Source organism: Tenrec ecaudatus, chromosome 8 (genome assembly GCF_050624435.1).
Source record: "Tenrec ecaudatus isolate mTenEca1 chromosome 8, mTenEca1.hap1, whole genome shotgun sequence".
Lineage (NCBI taxonomy): Eukaryota > Metazoa > Chordata > Mammalia > Afrosoricida > Tenrecidae > Tenrec > Tenrec ecaudatus.
In genome coordinates, this window is record NC_134537.1 from 39,747,044 (window position 1) to 39,766,750 (window position 19,707).

The following is a 19,707-nucleotide window of genomic DNA, read 5'->3' on the forward strand; positions in this document are numbered from 1 at the left end:
AAAACCAGTTACTTAAAGCAAAAAGATTCTACAGCAAATCTTAAAATGAACCAAGTGCTGTCTGTGCTGACAGGGAACTTTTTCTTCCCTCTCACATGCCTTTAAGGCCCACAGAGAGGTTGGGAAGAACAATCGTGACAATGGGGGTCAGGGTACTAACCAGCCTAAGGAGGTCTTGTTTATATTTCCACAGGAAAGGGAGAAAGAAGAGCAGACCTCACTCCGGTGTGCCAATTCATGAGGGCAATGTTTCTGCGCAGACCAGCTAGTTCCCAGAGATGACTGCAGAGCCGGCCTCAGCTTGAGAGGTAAGGTCCTCTCCCTAGATGACGGTGCTGCAGAGTGCAGCCCTGAAGATACATTTTGAGCAAAGAGGTCCAGCCTGATACACCCACATGGGGGCAAACCAGGATAGGAGGACAACAGACAAGTGATGGAAGTCAAGTTATGAAATCCCTGAAGAATCCAGATCATAGACTTCTGACTTGTGCGACAGCACTTGGCACCCCCATCTGAACTGGAGGGGAATTACTCACAAAGGGGCCACAGTGAAAGTCAAGGGGAAAACTGGGCGAGGGTGGGGAGAACTAGATCATTCCATCTCTGACTGTGGGAATAACAACATTGTTTTATAGGATGCTCGCCTTTCGGATATGATGGATGAAGCCTAAAGGGTGTATGTGTTCTTAGATAAGCGGGACACAGGATAGGTAAACCTGAAAGCAAAGGAGTCAGGACATATGGTTTATAACATGTCCCTCTTTATGTATAACAGAGACATTCATTTTTTTCTGTCATGATCCCTGTTAGTGTTGTGACTATCTGTATATTTTATTTGTTTGTTTGTTTTTTATTTGGTGTTTATCTACACAAGATATGCAGGATAGGCAATCTTACAGAGACAGCAACTGGACCAGGGGGCAAAGGAGGGAAGGAAAGAAAGGAGAGGGAGGTGAACAGGGAGCCAACAAAGACGGGTACAGAAAAATACTAAGTGTTCTAACATTGATGGCAAGGAGGGTGTGGCTTTTCTCGTGGTGTTTGTTCTCAATTGATTTGTAACTCAGAGGAATTACTGAGAGGTTAACAATAGGTAAACATGATAGTGGGGTAGGAGGGAAAAAAGCATTTAAAAATAATACATAATGTATGGATTGTGATGAGTTGTATGTAGCCCCAGTTAACTTATATATACATATATATATGTGTGTTTGTGTGCTATTTGTTTATATATGTATACATATGCATATGAAGCAAAGAAGCAGATGGGCTCTGGGCTTCTACTTAAATCTTGCCTGAGTATAAGAACAGTCTGTTCTAATAATGTTGCATTATATGATACTCACTTTAAAGACATGATCGCTAAAGACCAAATGGGTGTAATAAGCAAATGTGATGAAGAAAGTTGATGGTGCCTGGCTATCAAAGCATCTGGGGTCTTAAAGGCTTGTAGTTAAATAAGCAGCCATCTAGCAGGGAAACAACAAAGCTCACATAGAAGAAGCACAGCAGTCTGTGTGAACCTGAGGTGTTGACAGGAGGAGGTATCAGAAGTTCAAAAACACTCAACCAAATCTTTGTGAATAGATGTGGATATAGTGGAGACCCCTAAACCACCTATAACTGGGCAGCCTCTCTCAGAAGGGCCACACAGAATGGATGATAAATTCAGGGTGCACTATGGCAGTGATGAACTACCTATCCTCTAGTTCCCAATATTTCCTCCCCTTACTACTATGGTTTCTTTTCTGTGTGCTTTACACCTCATTAGTCATGTTAGGTTTGTATATATTCATTTGTATATTAAAGATCTATTGGTACATGAAAGTCAACACAGATTACCTTTCATAAATAGTTACTGGAGTAATGGTTCCCTGAGGGCACAGAAAGAGAAAGGAGGGGATGCAGGGGAAATGAGGAGATGATAACATTGCTGGTGTGCAGAAGGCTATGGATGATAGTGGGAGCTACATTGGAAAGAAGCCTCCAGTGAACTCCATCTACCCAAATTGGAGGACGGGGGTTACTAAACAGAGGGCATTGGAGAGATGAGGATATAAGATCAAAGGCATAAATCTGACTTAAACAGTCAAAACTTTGTTGATTCTCCCTCTGGTGCATGCTGGACCTGATACAGTTTCTAACATTTTCAATACTTTTGTGCTTGTTCGTTTATATTAGGGTGTATCCCATAGGTGCTATGTCATTGGGGGTCACACCTTGAAGATACATTATATGCTGTTCGGTTTTTCATTACATACAACTCAGGAATGATGAACCTATAGGAACAGCAAATAATACAAGGATTGGGGGGGGGGAGTACAGTGATGGTGGTGGGGAAGATGATGTCAAGGAGTCCAGAAAAAATGTTTGGAAACAGATTGTGGCAGCAATTGTATAATTCTTCTTGATGTGATTGAACTATGGAATGATATATGTATCAACTCCCAATTAATAATAAAATTTAAAAACACGAACCAAGTGCTGGAAGAATGTTGCGAGATAAACATTTATCTTTAATATTGTCATACGACTGTGGAAGTCAAAACCTATAAGAATAAATAAAAATAATCTTACATGGAAGAGGCAACTGCTTATGTTTAATAAAATAATTAAAAGTAACTTGTCATTCAATTTCAAGCTGTTCAATCTACAGGATGTTCACCAAGTGATCGGATCACTTGATGTCAACTAATGGACCAGGCAAAGGATTAAAAAAAAAAAAAAGCACTGCTGATTACTCTATTGGATGAAAAAAATGGTTCAGACCATCAGTTTCCCACTTTCTTAGACTATAAAACTGTGGCAAACTTCAGACAAAAGGTGAAGACCTTGAGCCAAGTATGAGCAAAAGCTACTTAGAAATTTCTAAACACATTTTTGGGCATTGATTTTTGACAAAGATGATAAGCACATTAACATGAGGGAGCTGTTTAATAAATGGTGCTTGAAAAATTGGGTTTCCACACACTTCACACTATATATCAAACCAATTCTAAAAATGAGAAATAAACCCAGTAAACTCACATAAAGAAATATAGAGGTATGCCCCTGTTTTTAAACAGGTTTCGAAATCATACCTCCATCATGAGATCTAGTTTTTATTTAACCAGGTATGACATTGAAACCATGAGTAGCATTTTTTTTTTTTTTTGCTGAACAGACTTTGACCAACAAAGTGAAGAGACAGGGATTTGGAGAACATTTTTGATAATCATATTGTTCTGGGATTTAATATAAAAAATTTTAAGGCTGCAAGTTAGCAAAAAAAAAAAAAAGATATGCAACTCAATTAAAAAAGGGGCAAAGGATCTAAATAGAGGAATACAAATGTCCGACAAGTCCATGAAAAAACACTCAATGTCAGTTCTTTACCCAAAATGCCCTCTGCCATAGAGTTGATTATGACTCATAGCGACCTTAATAGAGTTTCTAACTCTATAAATTCCTTGGTCATTAGCGAGATGAAATTCAAAGCCATGACAAGGTACTTTTCCTTTTACCCAAATTATAATGAGTATGACAATATATAAATTTATAGGTGCTGGTGAAAATGTGGAAAAATTGGAACTCTCATCCATGGCTGATGGAATACAAAATATGGAAAACAGCTAAGATGATTCCTCATGAAATTGAACATGGAACTACCCAGCAACCCAAATCCTAAGCACCGTATATATAAGCTCGTGTATAAGCCGGTTCGGCTTATACACTGGTCAATGGTACCCCAGCGAGGTATAACATCTCGCAGGTGATTGCTGTTCCTTCACTGCTTATTCAAAGGCCCGCTGACACTGCAGGGCTTTGAATGTTTATTTACTCACATCTACCCAATCAGAGCCGTCCTATGATGTGGGCAGCTCCAATTCGCAGACCTCCCCCCAGTAGTGATTCACTTATGCTGGCAGCTGAACTGGTACTTATGTGTCTGTGGCTGCACTACGTCTCTCCCCTCTGGTCTCTGTGTTAATTCACATCCTGTATTTCCCACCCTAGGCTTATACTAGAGTCAATCAAGTTTCCCAGGTAATAATTAGGTGCCTCGGGTTATACTCGAGCATATATATGGTATGTACCCAAGAAATGAAAGCAGGAGCAAAACATGTGTACACACAGTGCAGCACTATTCACAACAACTTAAAGGGGGAACCCGATCAAATGCTCGTCAACCTGGATGATATATACAGAATGTGTATATCCATGCAATGGAATATTATCACTCAGCCATAAAGAGAACTGCAATTCTGATAAATGTCACAGCTTGTATAAACCTTGACAACATACTGTTGAGTGATATCAGCCACAAAAAGACAAATACTGCACAATCTCATAGCTTATTCATGGATACCAGGGACTGGTTGAAAGGGGACATGGTGGGGTTAGTTCATAGGCAGCATGAGGGGGTTAGAATAATCTGGAAAAGGACTGTGGTTAATGGCTATATGTACAGCAAGAAGAAATAATCAACGTGACCCAATATATGTAAAATTTGGTCAATATTTTATTATGTATAATTATGACAATTTAAAAAAAGCTGTGTTTCTCTCGTCCTCAAAATTAGCTATTTAAATAGAAGTGTTTATAATAATAAGAATGAAATGTAGTCACTTATTTCTAAGTACTAGACTGGTTAATCATTTCTTACCTGAACTACTGCAAAACCTTCTAATTAGTTTCCAACTTCAGCCTTGGATTCCCAACAAAATCTCTTATCTACACAGCAACCAGTCTATTCTCTAAAACAGAAATCTAACCAGGTTCTTCCTGTTTAAAATTCTGTAACGGTTCCCCAGGAAACCGGATAAAATCTGAACTCTGTAGCATGGAATAAAAGGCCCTTTATGACCTGATCCTTGCTACTACTTCAGCCTCTTCTGCTGTTTGTTGTTCCCTACAGACAGCATGCAGTTATACCCCTACTTCCCACCCGCCCCTCTGAATCACACTGGGCTGCACTCAGCTCCAAGAACATTTTATGTGTCTGGGAAATGAAAATTAGCTCTTCTCTAGGCCTGGGACATCTATTTTTTTTAATTGCCCTTTCACTTACTCATCTTTCAGCTTCAGATTAAATGTCACCACATTAAGAAGTCTTCCCTTATACTCTACGTTAGTCACCTAAAACTGTGCCTGTATCACTTGTCAGTGTTAGTTTAGGAGTGTCTGAGTGGTGCCAATGACTAAGGCGCTTAGCCACTAAATGAAAGCTCGGAGGTTTGTGTCTATGCAGAGGCATCTCAGTAGAAAGTCCTGATGACCTACCTGAAACACAAGCGATTGAAAACCTCACGGGACACAGTTCTACTCTGACAACATACATGAAGTCACTATAATCCAGAATCAACTCAACTGTATCTGGCTGATTAAAGTTTTTAATTGGTGCCATACCACTGTATCTGTAATGGATGGCTCTTAAAAAGCATACATTTATAGCACACAGGTAAAAATATTCATGCAATAAAATGGCCAGAAAAGATATAATTACTAGTTTTATAGCATTTCCCCCCAGTACCACTGTGACAAAACCTGGTAATTCATCACAGAAGACACTCCTGAATCATTTCTAGTAATGAAAATAATGAGTTTCATTCTATCAATAAGGACAGCGATTAGAGATATGAATTTTGGGGTAGAATAAAACCTATAGATCAAGCGTTCTTTAAAGATGATAATTAAAAGATCAAAGTTTCCCTCTCGTGTTATGCTTTAATATGATGAGGTGAGCACATACTGCAGTTTTCTCCTTCTACTCCATTGTATTTCTTTTAAAATCATTTTATTAGGGGCTCTTGTGTACATATATTGCCATCACCATTTTCTCTTTTTTTAGGCCCCCCACCCCCATCATCATGGGAGGGGGTTATGTATCAATCATTGTGATCGGTTCCCCGTTTCTCCCCCTACCCTCTTGGCATCGCTACTCTCATTATTGGTCCTGAGGGGCAAATCATCGGATTTCACAGACCCAAACTCCAAGGAACATGCAAAGACAAAAAGCAAATAGGACTAAACTAAAGTAAGCAATATCAGCTCAGGATATAGGTGGAAAAGTATTACTACAGCCAAGAGCGAACAGCCCAGCAGGCTGTTATAGAAAGTAAGCATAGATATGCATGCACCCATAGCTTTCTCCTAATAGAACCCCCACCAACGACAGGGCTGTCAACTCCCACATAGGAGTACTGTATGGGAGGGTGGGTGGAAAGGGAAACCAGAACCCCAGGAAGATCAAGGAGCACCTCTCCTCTAAACCTTCTCCCCTGCCCCACTCTGCCACAAGCGAAACAAAACAAAAACATATAGGTGCTCCTAAACCTCCCTTGAAGTAGTTCTACTCTCCATTAAAAGATAAAGGCTCCCGCCCCACCCCGCCCAACCGCACCACACAGACACACGTGACCTACAGATTTGATGCACTTCTAATACAACTACCAAAAGGTTTTTCTTTCTTTTAATAGATGTTTCCTTTTCTGAGTACTTGATAAAGAGAACAAAGGATAAAAAATAATTACCAACTCAAGAAAAAAATGCATGGAAATCTGCTATGTAAAGGCTGACGCTGAAGCCTAGTAGAGGAAAGGATACGAGATAAATGATCCTGGCAATTTTTAGAAAGTGAAGAAATCTCTCTTCAGATACACAAAAATCTAACCCAGGCAGACCAAATTTTAAAAGAAGATACAGGAAAATATCTCTATGACCTTGAGTTTGGTAATTATGTCTTGAACCACAACAATTTCAAACCACGAATGAAAGAAATAACTAATTACCCAAATTACTAACCTCTGGTGGCTCAAGGGTTTCCACATTCTAATAGTAAGACAAAATTCCTAGCATTATTAAGCAAGAAAAATGGCTAACATAGAGTCTATGCAAGACTTTCTGAGGATATCTCTAAATCTAAATACATAACTCAGTTGTAATGTTACAGGTACAAATAAAAAGGAGACTCAGGTGTCAAAGGATGACTTCATACCCAGTGCAGGAATCCTCTTACAAAATCCTTCCCCATGTGTGTTAAGCAACCTTTTAGCCTTGATTTAAAATACTTCTATTGCTGGAATCCAAGGTGGTTCCAGAAGTAATTTACTCCATTGTCAGACAACTGTCAATGTTTAAAAAGGCTTCCTGTATTCAACCAAAATCTTTCGTCATTTCCACTATCATTGGAAATTCCCTCTAGAAAAATTTTCCTTACATCAAATCAAATTGATTCCCAGTTTTGTAGATCAGTAACAAATTAAATACATCTATTTCACAAGAAATATTTTTCAAATATTTAAAGAAAACTGGAAAATAGAAGAACTAATGCATCTGAACGGCGATGTTGATAAAAAATGATGAGTTTACTGTAGACTGTCAGAAGTGCAAGCAAATCAATCTTAGAAGAAATTCATCCAGAATGAAGTATGAGAAGTGAGGATGGTGTGACTGGCTCACTTATTTTTCTAAGTGTCCTCATCAGGAAAGACCTCAATTGCTAGAAAGGGACATCCTGTTTAGTGAAGCACAGGGTCGATGAAAATGAGGGAAACCCTCAACGAGATGGACTGATACAACAGCTACCACAGTGGCTGCAAACATGACGGTGGCACAGGGCCAGGCATGTTCAAGCTGTCATAAATATGGTCGCCATGAGTTGGCAACTAACAACATCATCACTGCTCTCATTATTCTCCGCTCCGAGCTAAGTCCCTTCAGGTTTGTTAAACTGCACCATAGAAGAAATGGTTTTTCGACCTTATGATAATGTCCATTCTCTCCTGTTAACTGCTGTCAAATAAATTCTGACTCACGGCAATCCCATGTGTGCAGAGCAGCAGTTTGAAGGCTACCGCCTCTTGGAAACATCACCAAGCCTGCTGGTGGGTTAAAACCACCAATCTTTTGGTGAGCAGTTGAGTGCTTAACTGTTTGCACTATTCAAGAACTCTTCATTCTCCTCTAGACACCTTCTGTAGGTTTGTCAAATACTCATTAAAAATGAACAGAATGAGACCTGTACAAAACCAAAATAAATGCTTTCTTTTTAAAAGAGCTAATTTAAAGACTGAAAAAATACCAATCCTACTGTGTATGCCAATGAAATACTTTTGGACAATTATGTACAATGCCTTATTAAAAGTGAAGCTACTCAATACATACTATCCAGAGCACCATCACAGAGGACAAGTAACCCCATGTCCTTGCTCTAAAGTCCCTGGATAAAGAAACACTGTGGAGCAGTTATTGATGAGAATAACAGAAGCTCCACCAGATCAAGCCACCAACCTCTAGCCAGAAAAAGGTCAGTGACATAAATTCTGCACCTAATAATTTTAGTGGGAGAAAGATGTGGCAGGGAGTTACAGTCACAGAAACTCAGAGGCAGTTCTACCCTGTCCGACAGTTATGCCAGGAGTCGGAACCCACTCAATGGCAATGACTTTGGTATTGGGACTCACTTTAGAAGACTGTTGCTCATATGAATGAGGGGGAGTGCAGACTGGGGACCCAAGACCCATGTGTAGGCAACTGGACATCCCCTTACAGAAGAGTCGCAGGGAGGAGACAAGCCAGTCAGGGTACAGTGTAGCAACGATGAAGCATACAACTTTCCTCTAGTTCCTAAATGCTCCCCCCCCCACACACCCCACTATCATGATGCCAATTCTACCTTACAAATCTAGCTAGACCAGAAGATGTTCACTGATACAGATAGGAACTGCAAACAGGGAATCCAGGACTTATGATTCCTTCAGGACCAGTGCCGAGAGTGGGACTGGCGATACTGGGAAGGTGGGGTGAAAAGGGGGAACCGATTACAAGGATCTACATATAACCTCCTCCTCGGGGGATGGACAACAGAAAAGTGGGTAAAGGGAGATGTCGGACAGTGTAAGATATGGCAAAATAATAATTTATTAATTATCAAGGGTTCATGAAGGAGATGGGAACAGGGAGAGTGGGGAAAAAATGAGGAGCTGATGCTAAGGGATTAAGTGAAGAGCAAATGTTTTGAGTGTTGAGGGCGGTGAATATACAAATGTGCTTTACACAACTGATGTATGTATGGATTGTGATGAGTTGTATAAGCCCCCAACAGAATGATAAAAAAGCCCCAATAAAGTTATTTAAATTAAAAAAAATAAATATAAAAGACTGTTGCTCAAATGAAAACTATGTAAAATCTTAAAAGTATATTTTTATTCATGAACTTTAATCAGATGTGAGAATATGAATATTATAGTTATAAAATTGTAATGTATACATGTATTATGTAATACACGAAGAGTTTCTATTACGGTATTTGTAAAAAATTTTTAATGAAAAATAAGTAAAAATACAGGCATTTCAATAAATTAAAGAGGGTGGTTTGGGGTTGTAACATAACAAAAGTAGAAATCAATACTATAAAGAGAACTGGAAAATTCCTATGTTTAGAAACTAACAAGCATTATTTGCCCCAACACTGAATTTATATCAAAATCTATGGGAAAACCCTAAAATAGTACTTAGATGAAAATGTAGATACTAAAAATGCCCATATTTGAAATAAGGGTGAAAATTAATTTTGGAAGGCTTTTCAGTCTTGGAAAAACCCACGCTCTCCATGTAAACGTAGGAGATATGGCTTCACCTCCACTTTTATTTATTACTAGCTAACCTCCAAAACTCTTATTACCAGGCTTAGTGTACCTTCATTGGGCCTCTGCACTTTTTTCAAAATCCATTGAGGTCCAGAAATCCCTTATCCAAATCTAAAATCCCAAGTTTTCTCTTTAAGCCGGGCACCAAAAGTATTGGTAATCTCAGTCTTTATACCACTTATGTAACTAGACCAGTCCCTAAGCAGCAATGTTGTGCCCAGGGGACACCTGGCAGTGTCTGGAGACATTTTTGGAAGCCACAACTAGGTGGAGATGTGCTACTGCCTGAAGTGGCTAGAAATCAGGGATGCTCCAGGACAGCTTGTAATACACAGAAAAACCCCTTCCAACAAAAACTTACTTGGCCTCAAAACATCTATGGTGCTGAGACTGAATAATTTTGGATAAATCTTTCCCTAGAGACATTATTGTATTGATGACAGAGTGCTGCCTCAGATGTTACTGAGGGTATAGAGAACATATGATTAAAAAAGACAAATTACTGATCAAATATAAAGACTGTGATGTTTAAAATACAGTTGGGTCCAGGTATTTCAGACTGTATCACAATTCCTGTAATTATAGGTCTTCCTCAAATATCACAAATATCCTTAACATTGGGAAGCTATAAATTATGGTCCAGGTCTCAGAAATAAAGATGATGACTAAAGAAATCCACTGGACATCAAGATAAGCACCACTTAAAAAAATTATTCTCTTTTATTACCATTTAAAATAAACTAGATTTCTAAAAGTGTAGCAATTGTTTTCTTGGATCTGTTTATTGTGCTGACAAAATTTATTGTTCTCACCATGAAAGATAGCAACATGTTAAGCTCAATAAAAAAGATCAACATGGGTAATACAACATTAAACCAAATGAGACTCTTGAAACCCTAAGAAGCATTTACCTTTCTCGGTGCCTGAGAATATAGAGATGATTTTATTCCTGGGCTTTTTTTCCTCTGGGACAGAGGGCAAAGGTTTCAAACTGTGGTTGGCTGACAAAGGGTCTTTGCCTCCAGTACTAAAAATGGTACTGCTCATCCGCACGGGGGGCGCTGGAGGCTTATCTTCCAGTTCTCCATTATCAGACATGATGCAGAATTAGAGATGGCCTGAAAGAGATAGGCAAAAAACATATATTCAGTAACAAAGAAAAAATAGTTTAAATTTTCCTTAACCATAAACCAGCAAGAAAAAAAGTACTTACCGTACATACTCATGTATAAGCTGAACTTTTCAGCACATTTTAAATGCAATATTTGTGGAAAAAAAATAGGTGCCTTGGCTAACTTCAGGATTGCTTACACTCAAGTATATACGGTACTATAAATAAGTACTCAGTGCAAGTTTAAGCTGAAACTAACCACACCAGCTCCAAATTGGAAAATGCTATCTATTTAGAATAAAATTTGGAAGAAACTCAGTAATGAAAGAAGTCCTGGTCGTACAGTGGTTCAAGCACCCAGCTGAGAGCCACCCAGTGGCTTGAACAGCTGCAGTGCAGAAGAAAGATAGGGTAATCTACTTCTGTAAAAAGTTACACCTTTGGAAACATTTATAGTCTTAGGTTGTTTTTTTTCTGTCCTACAAGGTTTCTAGAGTTGGCATCAATTCAACAGCTGTGCTGAATTGATGTGGTGTTTTGGTCTTTAAGACATGAAAATTGTTATAAATATGCACAATCTCCCTTAACAAAGTAAAAGCAAATCCCAGTAAATAAGGCTACAGTAGTCTCTAGACCAGTGGTTCTCAATCTTTCTAATGCCGTGACCCTTTAATACAGTTCCCTCATGTTGTGGTGACCCCCCCAACCCTGAAATTCTTTTCATTGCTACTTCATAACTGTAATTTTGCTATTGTTATGAGTCGGGTGAACCCCGTGCAAGGGTTGTTTGACTCCCAAAGGGGTCACGACACACAGGTTGAGAACCGCTGCCATAGACAATAATATATCAAAAACTGTTCACATAATTAATTGTAACAGATTCAAAAGAAAAACATAACACAGTATCATAAAAAAGAGAGACATCCCCCACAAAGAAGAAAGCCATGCCCAGGACAGTCAATCATAGTATATATGTCTGGTAGGCTGATTTTGAGAGTAGCGCTAGATGCCCGGCTACTGAACAGATCACTCTCTGACCACCACCTAATCCCATGCTCATCAAGCAGCCTTTTGATTAAAATGTGTCTTTCTATACTTTCCTTAAGGATGGGAACGTGCCCCGATAAAGTATCTAGCTCTCCTGGAAATTTCATATTCTAATCTAAACATACTCTATTCTGTTGTGCATTTTGCAGACTTTGATTAATTTGTATACAATTAACTGTACACTGACAGAAGAGTTTTGTTAAGTAATTTGCTCAAGGTTTCACAGCTAAGTAAATGATAGAACCAGATTTGAACCAAAGTTTTCTAAATTCTAATACCCGTTTTGCTACCCACAACTCTAAACATGAATCTGATTTTTGGGGATGGGGTGAGCTGTACATAGTACATGTTATATTGTGTCCTGTGTTATGTTGATTTATAAAGTAAGTTCTGAGGATAGAAATATCACATAAGGAAGGTATACAAATATACAGGAATCTATTTTGGAATAATATTAGATTTATAGAATGTTAGGAAGATGATAAAGACTATTAAAAAGGACCCATTCCAAGAAAGAATGCTCTAATTACAGAGCAGTAGCATTAATATTCCTTTTTTTTTTACGTTTTTTTATTTTATTTTTTTATTAAAAAACATTTTATTAGGGGTTCATACAACTCTTATCACAATCCATACATATATCAATTGTATAAAACACATCTGTACATTCTTTGCCCTAATCATTTTCTTTTAATTTTTTTAAAATTTTAACAATTTATTAGGGGCTCATACAATTCTTATCACAGTTCATACATATACATACATCAATTGTATAAAGCACATCTGTACAGTCCCTGCCCTAATCATTTTTTTCTCCTCTTTTCTTTTTTTACATTTTATTAGGGACCCATACAACTCTTATCACCATCCATACATATACATACATAAATTGTATAAAGCACATCCATACATTCCCTGCCCCAATCATTCTCAAAGCATTTGCTCTCCACTTAAGCCCCCTGCATCAGGTCCTCTTTTTTTTTCCCCTCCCTCCCCTTTCCCCCCTCAGCATTAATATTCTATACAAGGAAAATTTTGCTGAAGATTATCCAACAATGGCTGTAACCGTACACTGATAAGGAGATACTAGGGATTCAGGCCAGATCAGAAGAGGATGTGGAATAAAGGATATCACTGCTGATTTCAGAAGGATGTTGGATGAAAGCAGAGAATACCAGAAGATAATTGCTTGTGTTTCACTGACTGTGCAAACACATTCGACTGTGTGGATCATAACAAACTATTGATATCCTTCAGAAGAATGGGAATTCCAGAACACTTTCTTATATTCGTTTGGAACTTTTACATGGATCAAGAGACAGTTGTGTGAACAGAAGAAGGGAATACTGCATGGTTTAAAATCATGAAAGTTGTGTGTCAGGGTTGTATCCGCTCACCATACTTAATCTGTAGGCTGGGCAAATCATCAGAGAAGCTAGATTATTTGAAGAACCCTGGACCAGTTGTGGAGGAAGGCTTCTTTAACAACCTGTACTACACAGATGACATAACCTTCCTTGTTGAAAGTAAGGAAGACCTGAATGATCAAGGATTACAACCTTCAGTTTGGATTTCAACTCAATGTACAAAGAAGACCTAAATCTTCACAACTGCATCAGTAGGTTACATCAGTGTAAACCGAGAAAAGATTGAGGTTGTCAAGGATTTCATCTTGCTTGGCTCCACAATCAATGCTCTTGGAAGCAGCAGTCCAGAGATCAGAAGACACACTGCATTGGGTAAATCTGCTACGTAAAAACATCTTTAGTGTTGAAAAGCAAGGAATGTTGCTTTGAGGACTAAGGTAGGCTTAACCCAAGTCATGGTATTTTTCCATTGCTTCATATCAGTGTGAAAGTTGGATATTGAATAAGGAAGACTAAGTAAGCCTGAAGAAGACTCGATATGTTTGCATTATGGTGCTGATGAAGAATATTCAAAGTACCATGGTCTGCCAAAAAAAACAACAAATCCGTCTTGGAAAAAGTACAACCAGATAGATTTAGAGCAAGCTGGAGGAGAAAACAACTGGTTCCAGGGGGACATGGGAGAGGAGGAGGTGGGGGGAAGCAAGTGGTGCTAACAAACCCAGCGACAAGGGAACAACAAGTGATCCAAATCGGTGGGGAGGAGGGTGTAGGAAGCCTGGTAGGGCAGTAATGTAAACAAGAGGAATTTACTGAAACACAAATCAAGGTTGAGCATGATAGTAGGACAAGAGGAAAGTAAAAGGAAATAAAGGAAAGAGCTAGGAGGCAAAGGGCATTTATAGAGGTCTAAATAAAGGCATGTACATATGTAAATATATTTATATATGAGGATGGGGAAATAGATTCATGTGCTTATATTTATAGGTTTAGTATTAAGGTAGCAGATGGACATTGGTCCTCCACTCAGGTACTCCCTCAAGGCAAGAACACTTTGTTCTATTAAATTGGCATTCCATGATGCTTACCTTCCCTGACAAGAAGGCTGAAGACAAAGCAGGTGCATAAGTAAATGTGAAGAAAGCTGATGGAACCTGGATATCAAAAGATATAGTGGATCTTAAACACTTGAAGGTAAACAAGCGGCCATCTAGCTCAGAAGCGACAAAGCCCACATGGAAGAAGCACACCAGCCTGTGTGATCACAAGGTGTCGAAGGGATCAGGTATCAGGCATCAAAGATATAAAAAATCAAATCACTGTGAATGAGGGGGAGTGCATATTGAGGACCCAAGACCCATCTGTAGGCAACTGGACATCCCCTTACAGAAGGGTCACGGGGAGGAGACAAGCCAGTCAGGATGCAGTGTAGCAACAATGAAACATACAATTTTTCTCTAGTTCCTAAATCAGGGGTCCTCAAACTTTTTAAGCAAGGGCCAGTTCACTGTCCCTCAGACCCACTGGAGGGTCGGACTTTAGTTGAAAAAAAAATACTATAAACAAATTCCTAGGCACACTGCACATATCTTATTTTGAAGTAAAAAAACAAATGGGGAAAAACACCGAGTGGGCCGGAAAATGTCCTCGGTGGGCCGCATGTGGCCCGTGGGCTGTAGTTTGAGGATGCCTGTCCTAAAACCTTACCACTACCATCCCACCTCCAACCATCATGATCCCAATTCTACCTTACAAATCTGGCTAGACCAGAAGATGTACACTGGTAGAGATAAGAACTAGAAACAGGGAATCCAGGACATATGATCCCTTCAGGATCAGTGGTGAGAGTAGTGATACCAAGAGGGTGGAGTGAGGGTGGGGTAGAAAGGGGGAACCAATTACAAGGATCTACATATAACCTCCTCCCTGAGGGATGGACAACAGAAAAGTGGGTGAAGGGAGATGTAGGACAGTGTAAGATATAACAAAATAATAATTTATAAATTACGAAGGGCTCATGAGGGAGAGGGGACCAGGGAGGGAAGGGGAAAATGAGAAGCTGATACCAAGGGCTCAAGTAGAAATAAAAAGCAATGTTTGAGAATGATGATGGCAACAAATGTACAAATGTGCTTGACACAATAGATGTATGTATGGATTGTGACACGAGTTGTATGAGTTCCCAATAAAATGATTAAATTAAAAAAAAAGTACAGTCAGAATACTCCTTGATAGCCAGACTTCATTTCATAAACTTTGGGCATGTTATCAGGAAAGACAAGTCCCTAGTGAAAGACATCATGCTTAGTAGAGAAGTAGTGAAAAAGAAGGTGGTCCTCAACAAGATGGATTGACACAGTGGCTGCAACAACGGACTCAAATATAAGAATTGTAAGGATAACGAGTAGACCAAGTAGTGTTTCATTCTGTTGAACCCAGGATCACTACAAATTGGAACCGATTGCCAGCAGTTAACAACAGGAAATAAATTCCTTCAATAGTTACCATACAACCCAGAAATTTAATCCCTAGGTTTATAAACAAGGGAAATAAAAACATCTATACAAACTTATAAATGAATGCTCATAGTCACATTACAGAAGGACAGGAGCCTAGGTGGAAACCAACTAAACATCTACCTATGGAAAAACAAACAAAAAGAACAGATTGGATTACTATTTGGCAACAAAAAGAAGTATTAACATATGCTACGATGCTGATACACCTGAAAACAGTATGTTGGGTGGAAGAAGCCAGACAAAAATCTACATGCTACACGATTCAATTCAGACAGAATGTCCAGAAAGGAGAATCCAGAGACAGGCAGTTGATTACTGGTTACCAAGAGAGGAGGGAAAGAAGAACTTGAGGGGAGAATGGGTCGTGTCTGCTAGTAAGCACAGGGGTTTGTTGTTGTTTTTTTTTTTTTGGGGGGGGGGGTGACAAAGATGTTTTATCCAGAATTAACCAGTGATAATGGTTCCAACAACTTTAAACACATACTAAAAACAGGATCAACTGTATAGACTAAAATAGTAAATTTTAAGCTATGTTAATTACACCTCAATAAAAAAGGGATCAATAATCATTCATAGAATACAGATGCAATGTGCTCTTCATAAGTTATGTTGCTGTTGTTCCTACTGTCATAAACTTTTGTTAGTTACATGATTTTAGGACAAATATAAGAGAAAATAAAATGATCCTATCTTTCTACATAGCTCTGGTGATATCATCTGAACGAACCAATTCTCTTCAAAATGATGCAATTTGCTTAAAATCAAGCAATTCTAGTTAAACAGAATACTAAAATTAAAGTTTCCTAACAGCTCAATCTTTTTTCCCTTAATTATGCTAATTTGCTGAGGAGCCTTTGGCCCTGGATTCTAAGTATATCATTGCATTCTGTCAATCTGAAGACAGAGATTATAAACTACATTTCTTACTAACTACAATGTTTTAACAAGGAGCTCTGGTAGAGTAGTTGGTTATGCACTGATCTGCTAACACAAGTCACTCCCCAGCAAAAGAAGAAGCTGGCTGCTCCCCAGATTTACAGTCTCAGACACCAGCAAGTTCTACTCTGTCCAATAGGCTTGCTGAGTTGGAATGGACTCGGTAGCAGTGGGTAGGTACACAGTTCTTTGCCAGGTGTTAGACATCGATGTGTACTGATTTATGGTACTTCTCTCTGTTCCCCTAAAGAAATATTATTCGTCTGGAATTTATTGGATCTTTTTAATCAAATGGCATTCCTTTAAAGAACATACTGTATCTGCAGCTCTCAATCTGTGGGTCACGACCCCTTGGGGGTGGTGGTCTAACAACCCTTTCATAGGGTGGCCCGATTCATAACAGCAGCAAAATTATAGTTATGAAGTAGCAATGAAAATAATTTTATGGATGGGGGTCACCACAACATGAGGAACTGTATAAAAGGGCTGTGGCATTAGGAAGGTTGAGAACCACTGTACTGTATCATTACTACCCTCTACTAATTAAAAAAAAAAATCTCTGAAAATATTTACAATTTCTTTCTGTTACCGTGTGGTCTTAATTTTCTATTTTTCCAAAAACAGTATTTTGTGTGTGTATAACTTCTACAGATGGTGTCAAAGTGTCCAAAATGTTTCATCAAAAAATGCTGTGATAAGAAACTTTACAATTTATATTATATGTCAGCCAGAAACAATCAGCAAAGAACAGAAAATACCGATTTACCTTATGTTTTCCTCTATCACTATGTCAGAATGCTTTATAAAAAGGAAATGAGAGCTAGTATCTCTCTCCAAATCTATTCAAGCACTTTGTGCTACTTTCCAGTGACAAATGGGCAAAACAAAATGCCCAAAACACACTGCATGTACTCCTCTAACAGGCCCATTGTGAAACGGGAATATGACTCAACATAAACAATTCCTCAATTGTCTGGTGGGAGAAACTAAAGACCAGTTGCTGTCAAGTCCATTTTGACTCATGGACGAGGCAAAGGATAGTTGAATAATGTACAGCAGAAAAGAAAAAAGTTGTGGTGTCTGGAATCAGTGATTCCAGCTAGAAGAAACAGCTCAATTAATTCCAATTTATTGGGATCCACTATACAACAAGTACAAACTGTATACTAAGAAACAATGATGCTAAAGAGATAATTTTGCTTTACATTTTACTCCGACTTTGTAGAAATGATAAACAAACCTTCATTTTTCAGCACCCACAGACTAAATCAGCTTAACATTAGTTGCTCTAACAACTAACAATCTCTCGGGAATCTGGAAGAGTTCCAACACCAATAATCCTTATGTCTGAAAGTCTCAAATACCTTTGAGAAAAAAATGAAGCAATTAAAGAAAATATCCCCCAGATACTTGAAGTTCACAATTCTCAATGAACAAATGAATCACAGTCAGAAGGAAATCCACATTTGGCAACAATGGCGGCAACATACCATTAGAAACAAACCTGGGATTAAAAAAAAGGTAAAGGAGATGTAGACAACATGATCAGGGAATACACAAAAAGTAAGGAAATGCCAAAGTGCTTGCTTTCAAACTAAAAAAAAAAAGTGTCATGTCAAATTTTCTAAAATGCCAAGAAGGGCTGATAAATTTGAAGGGGTGTTTCCACAAAGCCCTAAATCAAAGTAAGATTAGGAACTCAAAAGTAACTGATTTACTAATTCAGTTCTTCTTGGGGAGGGAATTTTGGGCCAAACTCTAGAAAAGTTAAACTTCTGTTTTGATGGCTGTTACAAGTGATAGATAGATGCCAGAGTATGCCTAAATTGAAAAATCCTACAGGAGTCCAACCACCTAAGGACAGAACCTAAGAAGCTAGAATAATTTATATAAGAGCATATCAGAAAAGAACTATCCTGGGTAAGGTAGGGGGTATTCTCTGAAGAATCCTAACAACAAAATTGCTCTCCTGCAGGTTCATCTCTGAATTCATTCCACTTGAGTCAAAAAAACAAAATAAAATATTACAATAGGTTTAACTGAATGTGGTCCCAAGTTACTAATACTCCCAGGTGAATGGCAGAAGCAAATAAAAAGCCTCTCTGGGGGAAATCAACTTCAATATAAGGTTCAAATAATACCCAGAGACACAACACAGCTCTAAAGAAAAGGAGCAAACAAGCAGGGTTGAAAGTAGCAAAACAAACAAGGAAAACAAAGTACCAGTGAGCAAGAACTGGCTACAATAGCCCAGTGAAAATGAGACAGAAATGACAGGAGAATATGTACCAGAAGTGTGAAAATAGAAAACATGGAAAAAGAACCTAGAAGAAAAGTTATAATATCAAAATTTGAAATTCAGTATCTGAAAGACAAAGTGGCAGACTTAGCATATGAGAAAATTAGTTAACTGGGAGATGTACCTGAATCCAATACCTAGAATAGTACAGAGTTGTTGTTAGGTGCCATCAAGCCAGCTCTGACTCACAGTACAAAGAGAAAGTATAAAAGAGTATACCGTATATTCTCAGGTATAAGCCGAGTTTTCCAGCACTTTTTATGCAGTTTTTGTGGTAAAGTTAGGTGCCTTGGCTGATATTCAGGTCAGCTTACACTATATACGGTAGTTTGGATAGAAGTGGTCTAATATATACATCTATTTGGAGTTCCAGAAGGAGAACTACAGTGAATGGTGGACCAATCCACTCAAGACTAAACTAAATAGCTGAGAATGTTCTAGAACGATGGATGCCATCCATAAATTGAAGCCCAATGAATCCCAAGTAGGATAAAGAGCAATTTATATTTAGATACATCATAGCAAAATTAAGATTAAAGATGATGCGTTCTTACAATCTGAGGAGAGAAAAGGACAACACTGTACAGGTTTCAAATTGACAGATTCAACACCATTCTCAAAATTCCTAAAGGGTTTTGTGAATAACTGGATGGTTAAATCTAAAATTTACATAGAAGAGTAAAGACCCAGGGACAGCAAAGAAAAACAACCCTGAATAATAATAAGGTGCAACTTGTCCTAACAGGTAAGGAAAAAATGGATTTTTTAAAAAGGCCTTAAGGAATCATTTCAGATCTTG

The 19,707-nt window shown here is 38.4% G+C and overlaps 1 protein-coding gene across 1 annotated transcript in view; it reads right to left on the reverse strand.

Annotated features, from left to right (window-relative positions):
• Positions 1-19,707, reverse strand: part of PAK2 (p21 (RAC1) activated kinase 2) — an 89,032-nt gene that overhangs the window by 43,087 nt on the left and 26,238 nt on the right. The window contains exon 2 of the mRNA XM_075556250.1: positions 10,541-10,747. Within this exon, the coding sequence (XP_075412365.1) occupies positions 10,541-10,727 (187 nt within the window). The 5' untranslated portion in view covers positions 10,728-10,747. The remainder of the gene's footprint in view (positions 1-10,540; positions 10,748-19,707) is intronic.